Source organism: Plasmodium sp. gorilla clade G2 (assembly GCF_900097015.1).
Source record: "Plasmodium sp. gorilla clade G2 genome assembly, chromosome: 9".
Classification (NCBI taxonomy): domain Eukaryota; phylum Apicomplexa; class Aconoidasida; order Haemosporida; family Plasmodiidae; genus Plasmodium; species Plasmodium adleri (nom. inval.).
Window position 1 is genome coordinate 14,213 of NC_041701.1, and position 13,170 is coordinate 27,382.

At 15.2% G+C, this 13,170-nt stretch overlaps 4 protein-coding genes across 4 annotated transcripts; 1 reads left to right on the forward strand and 3 right to left on the reverse strand.

Annotated features, from left to right (window-relative positions):
* Positions 1-1,291: 1,291 nt before the first annotated feature.
* On the reverse strand, positions 1,292-2,351 carry PADL01_0900400 (Plasmodium exported protein (PHISTb), unknown function; the record flags this gene model as incomplete). Its single annotated transcript, XM_028681663.1, has 2 exons — positions 1,292-2,170; positions 2,280-2,351. 2 exons carry the CDS (start codon positions 2,349-2,351, stop codon positions 1,292-1,294), a joined length of 951 nt encoding a protein of 316 aa, XP_028538019.1.
* Positions 2,352-5,442: 3,091 nt separating this feature from the next.
* On the reverse strand, positions 5,443-6,560 carry PADL01_0900500 (Hypotetical protein; the record flags this gene model as incomplete). Its single annotated transcript, XM_028681664.1, has 2 exons — positions 5,443-6,165; positions 6,492-6,560. The coding sequence occupies 2 exons, from the start codon at positions 6,558-6,560 to the stop codon at positions 5,443-5,445; spliced, it is 792 nt and encodes a 263-aa protein (XP_028538020.1).
* Positions 6,561-8,271: 1,711 nt separating this feature from the next.
* Positions 8,272-9,209, forward strand: PADL01_0900600 (Plasmodium exported protein, unknown function; the record flags this gene model as incomplete). Its single annotated transcript, XM_028681665.1, has 2 exons — positions 8,272-8,472; positions 8,616-9,209. 2 exons carry the CDS (start codon positions 8,272-8,274, stop codon positions 9,207-9,209), a joined length of 795 nt encoding a protein of 264 aa, XP_028538021.1.
* Positions 9,210-11,469: 2,260 nt separating this feature from the next.
* On the reverse strand, positions 11,470-12,755 carry PADL01_0900700 (probable protein, unknown function; the record flags this gene model as incomplete). Its single annotated transcript, XM_028681666.1, has 2 exons — positions 11,470-11,687; positions 11,759-12,755. 2 exons carry the CDS (start codon positions 12,753-12,755, stop codon positions 11,470-11,472), a joined length of 1,215 nt encoding a protein of 404 aa, XP_028538022.1.
* Positions 12,756-13,170: the final 415 nt, after the last annotated feature.

Here is a 13,170-nt window from a genome sequence, read left to right on the forward strand (position 1 = left end):
ATTTTGTTTATTAATTTTATTTTTTTTTCTTCTTTTAGTAAAACATTTAAAGTCATAATATAATAAATCGTTGTATAATGAAAATTGTTTTGTTTTGACATATTAACATATATTTTTGTATATTGTTTTTATTGTTATTGAATGAATTTATATAAATACAATAAATACATATATAAATATATATATTTTCTTTTCTCATTTTATATAAATTAAATTGGTGTTTTATAATTATATAAATATATCATATACTAATTAGATTGTTTTATAATTTACACATTTCTTAATTTTCCCTTTTTTTCGTTAATTTTATTTTTTTTTTTGCAATAAGAATTCTTTGTTGAAAAATTAGCATACGTATATATATATATATATATATATATATATATATATATTCAAAACTGAATAACATATTACTTGTTGTGCATTTATAATAACTATTCTAACATTACATATTTTTTATAAATGATAAATTATTATTTATATGTAATATTAATAATGTGTATATGCCTCAACTAATGTTTATTATGTTATTCCTAGATAAATGATATTTTAAAAATATATATATTTTTAATATAATATATACATTTTATATAAATGTCATACTCTAGGAAAATGAAATATATATATATACAAATATGTGTGTCTTTTTTGTGTGTGATATTCAATTAATATTAGTGTATTTTATAATACAATATACGCTCATCTGTTTTAATATAACACTTATTTTTTTATATGCGAATGAAAATAATAATTGTTTTTTTTTCTTTTTTTTTTTTTTGTATATATAACTTATCATATTTTAATTTTTCAATTACAATATTATATATATATAATTATATTGAAATGTTTTTCTTATGTTAATTTTATATTATAAATTAACATGAATATATATAATTTTCATTGTTTATATTCTTCGTTAATATTATTGTATTATTATCTTTATAATAAATTATAATACTTATATATATTAATATATTTTGTTTCAATATTATGCTTAATATATATAATACTACATTTATTTTTATATTAATTTTTATTTATTTGTTATTAATACAAAAGTACAGTTTTATTATTATAACTCAAATTATATAAATAACAAACATATATATATATATATATTGGTGTTCTTCCAAGCAAAATAATAAAATTATAAAAAAATAAATAAAAAGAAAATAAAATATTTATTAGCATATATTATAGTTAATTTTTTATAAGGTATAAAACAATTCCATATATATATATATCATATATTTGCATTATAGAAGATATAATTTATATTCGTTTTCATATTTTATTTGAATGATGTTTTTAATAATTCTGTATATTCTGTATGTAACTGTTTTATTAACCTTCTCCATGTTAATCTATAAGCCATTATAAATATTTTAAATTCAAATATATTATGAGGAGTACCAGTTAACCATCTTTGAAAAATTTCATTAATAGTCTTATAATGATTATTATTATATTTTTTAACTATCATATTACATTCATTTAATATGTTATTCAATTTGTCATGTGGCAATCTACTTCTATTTCTTAGTCTCAAAAATTGATTATATAAATTTCTTTTTAAAAGGGTAAATTTGTTTTCTTCATTTTTTACGACTCTTTTCCATAGATCTAATAATTTATTGGTTTCGTCAGTTTCATTTCCCAATAATGAAATGTCTTTATTTATTTGTAAATCATTTTTGTTTGTTAATAATGTGCAGTCACTATTTTTATCAAAATTTATTTCATATGTAGCACATATATCTTTATTTAATAAATCTTTAAATAATGATTTATTTTCACTGAATACATTCGATACATCTGCATTAAGAAATTGACTTAATATATCATTCTCTTCTAATACCATAACCTCCTTATTATTATTACATAACCTTAATATACTATTAGCACGTTCTATTGTAGAATTACCAAAATCAGGACTGTAAAAATCACCTAATTTACTTAAAAATTCTTCTACTGATTCTTCTCTATGAGTATTAGAATAATATAATTCTAAAAGATTCTCGTCAATAAGTTCCTTCGTATTATTAAATGTTTTTTCTGTTGGAGTCTCAACAGCAACATCAACAGATTCATTGGAAGACATAATCCTTCTAAATATATGATTATTAAATTGAATAGGGGAAGGATAATCATTTAATCCATCACAATTAAACTGTGTAAAAAAAAAAAAAAAAAAAAAAAAAAAAGATATATTAAATATAATATTTAAATATACATATATATATATATATATATTATAATATATTAGATTATTAAAATACCTTTATAGGGTAATTTACAAATCCCAAAATGACTGATAATATATAAATTTTATAATTTTGAAATATATTCATTTTGAAAAAAACAGAACAGCTAATATATATTTGGTTATATATATAATATAATTATTATTTTATTATATATTTATAAATATCTAAATTTTTATAAGAAAATCAGTATAGAAATATATCCAAATTATTTTACTTTATAATATTCTATACTAAAAATATAATAAACAAATACCTTATAAATATTATTAAAACTATATTTTACAATAAAAAAAAAAAAAAATAAAAATAAAATAAGGAAAAAAAACTTTTCAAAAGAATAACAATTTAATAAAAAAAAAATATTAAATTATTAATATCATGTATATATAATTATATAATGAAAAATACAAAATATATATATTTGAAGAATCTCATATTTTTTAAAAATATAAATCGAAAAGTAATATTAAAAAAAAAATAAATAAATAATAAAAATAAAAAATAATATTAATTTAAATAATATATAATAATATAGTTATATTATTTATTTATTATTTTTTTTTTTTTTTAATTAAATATTATTAAAGAATTTATTATAGTATATCAATAAAAATAAAGACAAAATGCATGCTCTTAAAAATAATAATATTTCATAAAATACGAAAAACACGTATACTTCATTTATATATACATATAATTGTATATATGTATATAAATATAATTTATCATTCATTCTATATGAAACGCTAGAGGATATACATGCATTTTTCTATTCCCTTATTTTAGAAATATATATTATTTATTTTATATATAACTATATATATTATAATTGTTATATACAAAAAAAATTAAAAAATAGAATAAAATAAATATTTAAACATTAGAATTAAAAACATGTAATATGGTTAATGTAATTTTAATTTATTTTCTATATATTATATAATTTTATAAATATGTACAATAAATTAGTATAAAAAAGAATTACAATAGTAATAAGAAAAAGAAAAATAATTAAAAAATACAAAAATGATATAATATTAAATAATAAACTATTTCAAAATGTATATTCATACACTATATATATAAATATAATTTTTAATTAACAATAATACTATTTTATATAAAAAGGAAAACAAAAAATTTTCAGCTCTATTAAACCCTTAGAAAAAAAAAAAAAAAAAAGAAAAAGAAAGAAAGAAAATCATTTTATAATATATATATATATATATATATATATATTTAATACAAATGTATGATTAATTGATGATTTTATTCTATTATACAAAATATATAAAGTACTCATCAATATTATTTATAATGTGTTTTTATTAATATTAATAATATATTTATATTATTCATATATTCCATAAATAATGACATATTATTAATTTAATATATACACATTAAATGCTATATCTTTAAAGAAAAATTATAATATAAAACATAATGATATAATTTCAAATGAAAATAAATATATTTACAATTATATTTCTCATTGTTTGCTTATTTTAATTTTGGTAGGACAAAAATATTATAAAGAAAAAAAAAATTAAATCAATAAAAGAAATATATTTCTTTTATTTTTTTTATAACTTAACTGAAATGATGAATACTAAAAATATTAAATAATATATAAAAAATAAATTTCATCCATATAAGAATAAGGACATATTATAATTTAATAAATCAAAGAAATACTATATTAAATAAACTTAATTATTTAAAATGAAACTATTAGACGATAACGAAAGAAAAACACTCATTCTCATAAATAATTTAATAGACTACGAACTACAACAAAATAATTCACAGTTATATCCAAATTATTATTTATATTCATTTAAAATTCGCAGAATTCATAATAATATAAATATAAATTATAAATATGAAAACTGTAAAAACAAATTTTAAATTATTTTAAATGTTAAATGTAAGAAAAAAATAAATAATAATTTATATAAAGAAAATTTACAATGTTTACATTATCAAAGACAAAAGGATTATAAATTTTTTTTAGAAATGTTCTTTTATTCTCACATTTTAAATATATTTTCTTTTAGTTTTTCAAAATTAAAAAATTTCTTAAACATATGCTTTTTCTTTCCTAATATATATACATTATTTCACATAATCCTTCCAATGACACTAACATATATTGTAAAATATGTAATTTATCTCAATAGAACAGCTGTAGTCTCCTATCCTATGTCTATAATACTTCCATGTTTAATAATGGTCTTTTATTACATTAAAATGTGTGCCAATTCATATATATAAGTACGAATATTAAGAAATGAAATAATCAAAGTTATTCAAAAATCATAATATAAAAAAAATACTAATAATAATAATAATAATATAAATATATATATATATATATATATATATATTATAATAATATGTTACCTACACATAAATAATGACTCAATAATAGTACTTTAAAATATAATATTTATACAATTATAAAAACCATTATTTTAATTTTAATATATATATATATATATATATATATATATATATATTACAAAATATGTTAATTTAATATTATATTAATGTTATTATATTTGCATAAAATACAATATCTATGTTATATATATATATATATATACTAATAGTATTTTATATATTTCTTTTATTTGTTTATATGTTTTAATAAACCAAACAAATAGTACATTAAACGTATATACAGTTTTATTTTATTTCAATTATATTTATTAAATAAAATACCAAATATATAATAAAATATATAAATTTGATCATTTTTTACTTTATACTTATAGTATTGAAATATATTATAATTCATGAGGTCATTATATATTTATTTAAAACAAAAACAATTGATGCTTATGAAAATAAATACAAATATAGTTGTTTAGTTTTTTAGATAAATCAAATAATTTAAAAAAAAAATAAGCTACAAAAAAAAGGAATATCTTTTAGTAAAATACTACAAATTTGTATTTATTCATTTATAACATAAATTACACATCATAAAATTATTCAAGAATATATGTGTTATTACATATTTATAAAAATTAACAGAATATATAATAACAAATTATGGTTGTAAATTAAATTTTTTTTATGTTAACATATAAGATAATTCAATTATTAAGAATACTGATAAAAAATATATATATATAATTGTCTCATACAAAAAACATGATTTATTTATTTAAATAGGCTCTGTCATTTTATTTATAAGATTTTTTTCTTCCTTGGGCCACAACCAAACAACAAGTAATACAACTACTATAACTGTAATAATTATTAACAAAATTGAGACGCCATAAATACCAAGAGGTACTATCACAGATGTTAAGCAGGAAAACATTGTATCACTCGTAATTTTTAAAATTAAAACTAAAGAATTAAAAATAACAAAAATCATACTTTCCGCTGCACATATACCTAAGAATTCTAAAAAAAGCCCAAGATTTTTCCAGAAACTTGTTCCTTTAAATATATTTTTGTATAATTTGTTTTTTATTTTATGCTTTCTTTCACTCAAATTAAATAAATCGTTCATTTCATATAATTTATCTTTTATTTTGTTTTTTCTTTCAAATAAATTAAAGGAATCACTGATTTCATAGTATTTATTATAATCACCAATTAATACATAATACGCTTTTAATTTATTCCTCACAACTTTATCTTGAAACTTTTTATCTCTTCGTTTTCTTTTTTCATAATTCTTTTCCTTCTTCCTAAGATCCATTAATCTTTGATAGTTTTTTAATTTTTGTTCTACCAATTCTTCATATAATAAATCAAATTCTATTGACTCATAATTTCTGCTTTCATTTTTAATATATTCAGCTAATGATTTATTAATCCTTATATGAAATTGTTTCTTGTTTTTAATTTTTTCAAATATATTTATAACATTATTATTCTATAAAGTGTGTAAATATAAAATTATTATAATTAGCAGTAAAAAATTATTATATACTAAAATATAATGTATTAAAAATAAAGAAGCTATTTAGTTGTAATATTTTAAAGTATATTATAAACACACACTCTATAAAGAAATATATAAATATATTTAACAAACTTATTTGACATTTTAATTAAAATATATTATTTAAAAAATTATAAAAATATAGATATATATAACACACACCACATAACATTTCTTATATAATTATCCGTTATCGATAATAATTTTTCTTTCTTGTTTTTGTTTATTTTTTTTTTTTCATTTTCTTCTTATCTTACCTTATTGGAACCTAATATTATATTTAATACTAGAACAAATATAAATATCTTAAAAGAAAGAAATAACATCTTTACTTTCTACTCCTCATAATAATTTGTATTATTAATATTAAATTCATGAAAATATAAGAAATATATATATATATATTTCTTTTTTGATGATATTTAATACATTAAAAAATATACATTTGAACATATACAATAATAACAATAGTTTTATTATTTTTTTTTATTTCTGATATAACTTTTCAACACTTATATATTTATATAAAATAAATTAATCAATTAATTTGATTTTTTTCTATAAAAATCATTTATAAAATATTTTCATTATTTATTCAATAATATGATTTATATTTGATTTCTAAAACTTAATATAAATCCTAAACATAAATACACTAAATATAACCGTCATTTATCCTAACAGAAATAATCCTTTAATTTTTATAAACTTCTATTAACGTGTGTATTCATAATAATCTATACTTTTTTCTTCTTTAATAATATTAAATATATGCGGAAAAAACATTCCTAAATTCTTTATACAATAATAAATTACTATATATAATAATGTATATTTTTTATATATACTGACAATATTATATTAATAATGTTATTATAACTAATAAAATTATATATTATTTTTACACTTTAAAACAGTATAAGAAATATATTATTATATGTTATCTTATATAAATTACTATATTTATAATATATATTAAATTTATATTTCTGTTCATCTCTCTTATTAATCCTTAGAAGGCAATATTAATTTTACATACACTTAAAGTTTCAATATTAAAAATACTATTAATTATAAAAACATATGTTTTAACATAATAAGAAATATATATTTACTTCAATGTATTAAACTAATCACATCATTTAAATATTAAAATAATATTAAAAAAAAAAATTATATATATATATATATATATATTTTTACATATATTCATTTAACATTTAAAATTTACCCCATAATAAGAATAATACACCATAGAAAATAATATGATGTATTAAAAAATAAGTATCATTATAATAATTATTATTATTATTATTATTTTTTTTATTTTTTTAATTTTATAATAAAAAAAAATAAGTAGTAAATCAATAACAATTTGATAAATATTATATTTCTTTCTATACAATAAAAGAATTTAACTAAAACATGTTTATTTATAATACTTTTTTAATTTTTAATATAATGAAAATAAAAATATACACATTAAAAATACATTAATAATAAATTTATTAGTTATAAAAATTTTGCAAAAGCATATAAATGTATGTTATAATATATTCTCTATGTATTTTAATTAATCTTAATATATTTTAATTTTCTTACATAAATAAGAATTATTTTATATGAATTTATATATTTTTTTTTAAAACTCTAAACACAATACACATTACAACAAAAAATATATAAATAAATTTAAAATATTAATATCAATATCTATTAAATCATCAGTTATTATAAATATAAATGTTTTAAAGTTGTTATGTTTTATTTTATTATTATTTCATTTTTTTTTAAGTGTTTAATTTATAAAGATCAACACTTCATAAAAATAAGGTATAGTTAATATTGACATATGATGTTTATAAATAAATATATATATATATATATATATATATATATATTTCTATTTATTGTTAAATATGCATACTTTTTTTTTTTCGTCTTTTTAATTTTTCATATTGTTTTTATTTTTTTTTATTACATATTTTTTCGTAATTTACATGAATAAATTTATTTCAATAAAAAAAAAAAAATAAAATGATTATTAAAAATTTTAGCTGCGAAAAAAATAAAATAACTAATAGCAGAATTCCTAATGATATAGATCACTCTTCAAAAAATAGGAAAATGAATATATCAATAAATTACTATATATTCAATAAAATATATAAATATTTTTTATTTATTAAATATTTATTACTTTCCCATTTAATTATATTTCTATGTATTAACAATAAGGTGAAATATAAAATATAACAAAATGAAAACATCTTATTTTTATTTTTTTATATAATCTGTTCATAAGGAGTACCATATTTATATATTATTATTACGTTAATATTATATTTATATATAATATATTTTTATTTTGTTTTCTTTAGAATAACTATAAGAACAATTTTTATGATCAATATATTTATAAAAATGAAACATTTAATACATTACAAAATAGATCATTGACAGAGATTCATTTCAATAATGATTATTCCAACTTAAATGGTTCAAGTAAAAATACATCAAATTTAAGACCAAAAAACATAAACAAAAATGATAAGAAAAATAAAAACAATATTAATGAAGAGATAATTTATAATGATAATATAAGAGATACATCAATATCAGAACCTAAAAATTTAGAGGATTTAATATTTAAAAAAAGAACAGAAGAATCACATTTAAATGAAGGAAAAGATTTATCACCTTTTGATAAGATCAAGTGCTGTTTTGATATTTTTGATGATTTTTTTATAGATAGAATAATAGATTATAATGTTCAAAAAAAAGATTCAACATCAGTGAAATTAATTACAGAAAACATTATAATACATGCTATTGCTTTCTTTCCTTTTTCGTTACCATTCTTATCGCATATAACTGATAGATTAAATTTCTTTGGGATTAATCATGAGAAGAAGAAAAAAAAAGATATATTATATATAACAGACGATAAAAAAGAGCTTTATGGTGTAAAATAATATTTATATTATTTTTTTTTTATTTTTTTGTTTTTACAAATAATTACTAATAAGTTAAAAATAATGTTTATAACTACCCATCAATATGAATAATTTGAAATATTAATATTTATACATATTTACCTTCGCATTATATACATTATTATATACACATTTGTATATATCATTAGTTCTGTATTATTTCTTATAATTATTTCTTATTTTTGAATTATTATTCTGTTTTTTGTTTTTTCGTTTTTTTTTTTTCGTATTACATATATATAATAAATACTTATATATTCATCAAATAAAAATTATTATATATTTTTGTATTATCACATAAATACCCCATTATATAATTAGTTGGTTTATAATATATAAAATTTTCAAATTCATTATATACATAATTATTTTATGATAATACAAAATAATTATGTGTTGATTAAGAATGACTATTAAATATATGCGATAATATATGTATATATTTATATTTATTTATTTAAACATTTTATTATAGTAATACAAAAAAAAGTATAATATATAAATAAATATTTCTTTTAGTTAAAAAATTATGTCTTATAACATATATATATATTAAAAATACAATATGTAATATTAGATATATTTAAAGGTAAGGAACATTAATAACATTGCTGAAATTTCAATATGATATATTACATTTAACCTTATTAAATTAAATAAATATATTAAGTATAATGTTTATTTAAGAATTTAATAAATATATATATATATATATATATATATATATATATATATATATATATATAATGCATTAAATCAATCAAACGATTTTTATTTAATAACCACAATAACATTCAGGAATTGTTTTTGTATAAATGAATTTATTAAATATGTCAGAAAATTTAAAAATACATATATCTATAAATATGTGTATTATTAAAACAAATGAACAATATATATAATATGTGTAGTTTGATATAAATATATATGGAAAATATATAAAATACGTGAAATTATATTATGTTATAATTTTATATAATATATTCTTATCTTTTGGCTAATAGTATTACATCATGTTACATAAAAAATAATATTTTTCATATATTATATAATATTATATTATTAGAATCTAATAAAAAAATCAATTTTCCATTTTTCACCAAAATATATTAAGAATTCCTTTAGAGTATTAATAAAAACACATTGTTAATAGTAAAATATTAATATAATAAAATTTATAATAATATTATTCTATTAAAATTTTTAATAAATTATAATATATAATATTTTATTTGTTTTTATTTAAATTATAACACATAAAAGATTAGATAATAATTTTAATTATATGAAAGAAAGAAATAAAAAAAAAAATCCTAAGAATAGTACTATATATATAATAAAATAATATATCATCAAAATAATTAACATTACAAAATATAATATATATACATGTTCTCATTGAATCCATATCAATTAAAGACCATGACGATATATATTATAAAAGACAATTCAATTTATTATGTATTAAATGATATAATACAAAAAAAAAAACTCTGATCTATCACAGAAGGTATCATTATAATTATCAGGTGTTTATAACTTCATATTTATTTACAATATATTGTAACAATACTATTAAAACATTTAACGTTTATAATTCTATCGATATTAAATAAATAATTGAAATAATATTATTATATTTATTCATACCATGAATATATATGACTTATATTAAGAATTAATTTATTTCTAAATACCTAATTTCAAATATTTTTAATTAAAAAAATGTGTATTTCAAAATAAAGAAAAATAGGAAAAATATTATAATGAATTATTATTATTGCAAAATAATCATATGAATATCATATAAAAAAATAGTACATTATAATATATAAGCAAGACAAATTTTATATTATTTCTCATTAATAAATAAAAAATATATTTTAATTAAAATAAAAAAAACACAAGTACACAAACATATAAAAAATTATATTTATATGTTTCTTTTAATTAAAATATTTTAAAATAGTAACAACAGAACCTGAAAACTAAAAAAAAAAAAAAAAAAAAAAAAAAATTAATAAAAATATTTTCAACATATATATATATATATTTTAAACATATACAATAGAATAGTATATTGTTCAAAATAATGGTACAAATTAATATATTTTATATTATTCAATAAAATAGTATAATTAATTTTTATTTATATAAAAATAAACACTTATATATAAGACAATTTTCATATAAGTATTAATATATACATAATTGTTTTATAAATATAATATAATCATAATCATATAAATAATACACCAATTATAATACCTATTAAATAAAATATTAACGGATTAATAAATTGTAATATATCAATTTTATTTATATCTGTGGATTTATTGATATTTTCATTATTACGTTCTCCTAATAATTTTGTAACATTATTATTATTATTATTTTTAATTAACGCAACATCTAAACTAGGATTTATATTTTGATCTGCTATATAATATTCTTCATCTAAAATTTAAAATATATTTATATATATTTATATATTTATTTATTTTTTTATATAATTATGTAATACTTACCAGATTCTAAATCAGAAAGAGCAGGATAGAAAATTTCATTATCATCTGTTTCGTCTGTTGAAATATCACACGAATTGTCTTTACATGTAGAATAATATTCTTTATTTGATAAATATTCTTCCATATCAAGAAAATTATAATGCTTATTCAAATCATTAGACTTAGTGGAATCCTTATTCTTATTATAATCGTTATACTCTTTATATACATTATCATTATAATAGTATTTATAATCATCATTAAAATCATTTTTGCCTTCTTGATTTTTTTCATTTTGATACTCTTCAATAAATATATACTTGAAATTATCGTATTTGTTTTCATAAATATACCTATATTCATTATTGCATTCAAGTACATCATCAAATGTATTATAATTACTACACATATTAGGTTTTTTATAACACTTAATAAAACATATACTTGTTTTCATTAACTTTTTTATATCAAATACATTACAATTGTATTTAATATAGAGAGATCTTTTATGTTTATAATATTTAGTTACATCTTTTTCGCATAATCTAAGAATATTTTTCATATATTTATTCCAACTAACATTATTTATAAAAATATCCTTTCCACATTTTATGGATAGATAACTTTCATCCTTCTTATTATCTTCTTCATTAGGATATTCTATAAAATTATTACGTGTATCCTCAAGACTAGACACTTCAAATACATTTATATTATGATCATTTTTATAATATTTATCTGTATATTTATAAAAATTATCTGCTAATTGACTATTACTTAAAGTGTCTAATACATATCTTTCAAACCAAAACAGGTTTATATAATCAAATATATCATTAATATAATTTAAATCATAATATTCCTTTATGCACTTTTTCTTTAATAATTCTGAAAAAATTAAATCCCTATTTTCTTCAGTATTCAGTTTATTTACCCTTTGAAAATATGGAAAAAAATTGTCACTGTTTATGGACACTTTTGTTCCACTAGTATTCTTCACAACTTCTAAAATACTCATTTATTTTATTTATACAATATATATATATATTACAAATAATCATATATTTTTTTTTCACTTTATTTATATTATAATTATATGGTATTATTACGAAAAAAAAAAAAAATAAAATAAATAATTTAATTAATTAATACTGAACTAAAATATATATACAAAATAATAGGGTTATTCAAATTATATTATATCATTAAATTATAAATAATTACAAAAAATATTAAATTCTAACATAACCACATAAATATATATATATTTATCTATTTAAAAATATTAAAAAAAAAAAAAAAAAAAAATTTTATACTTTAGAAAAATATAAATGTATTAAAATATACATAGACAAAAATTAATATATATGTATTATAATATTATATTTCTTTCTTTCTTTTTTTTTTGGCCCAAATATTTAAAAAATACAATT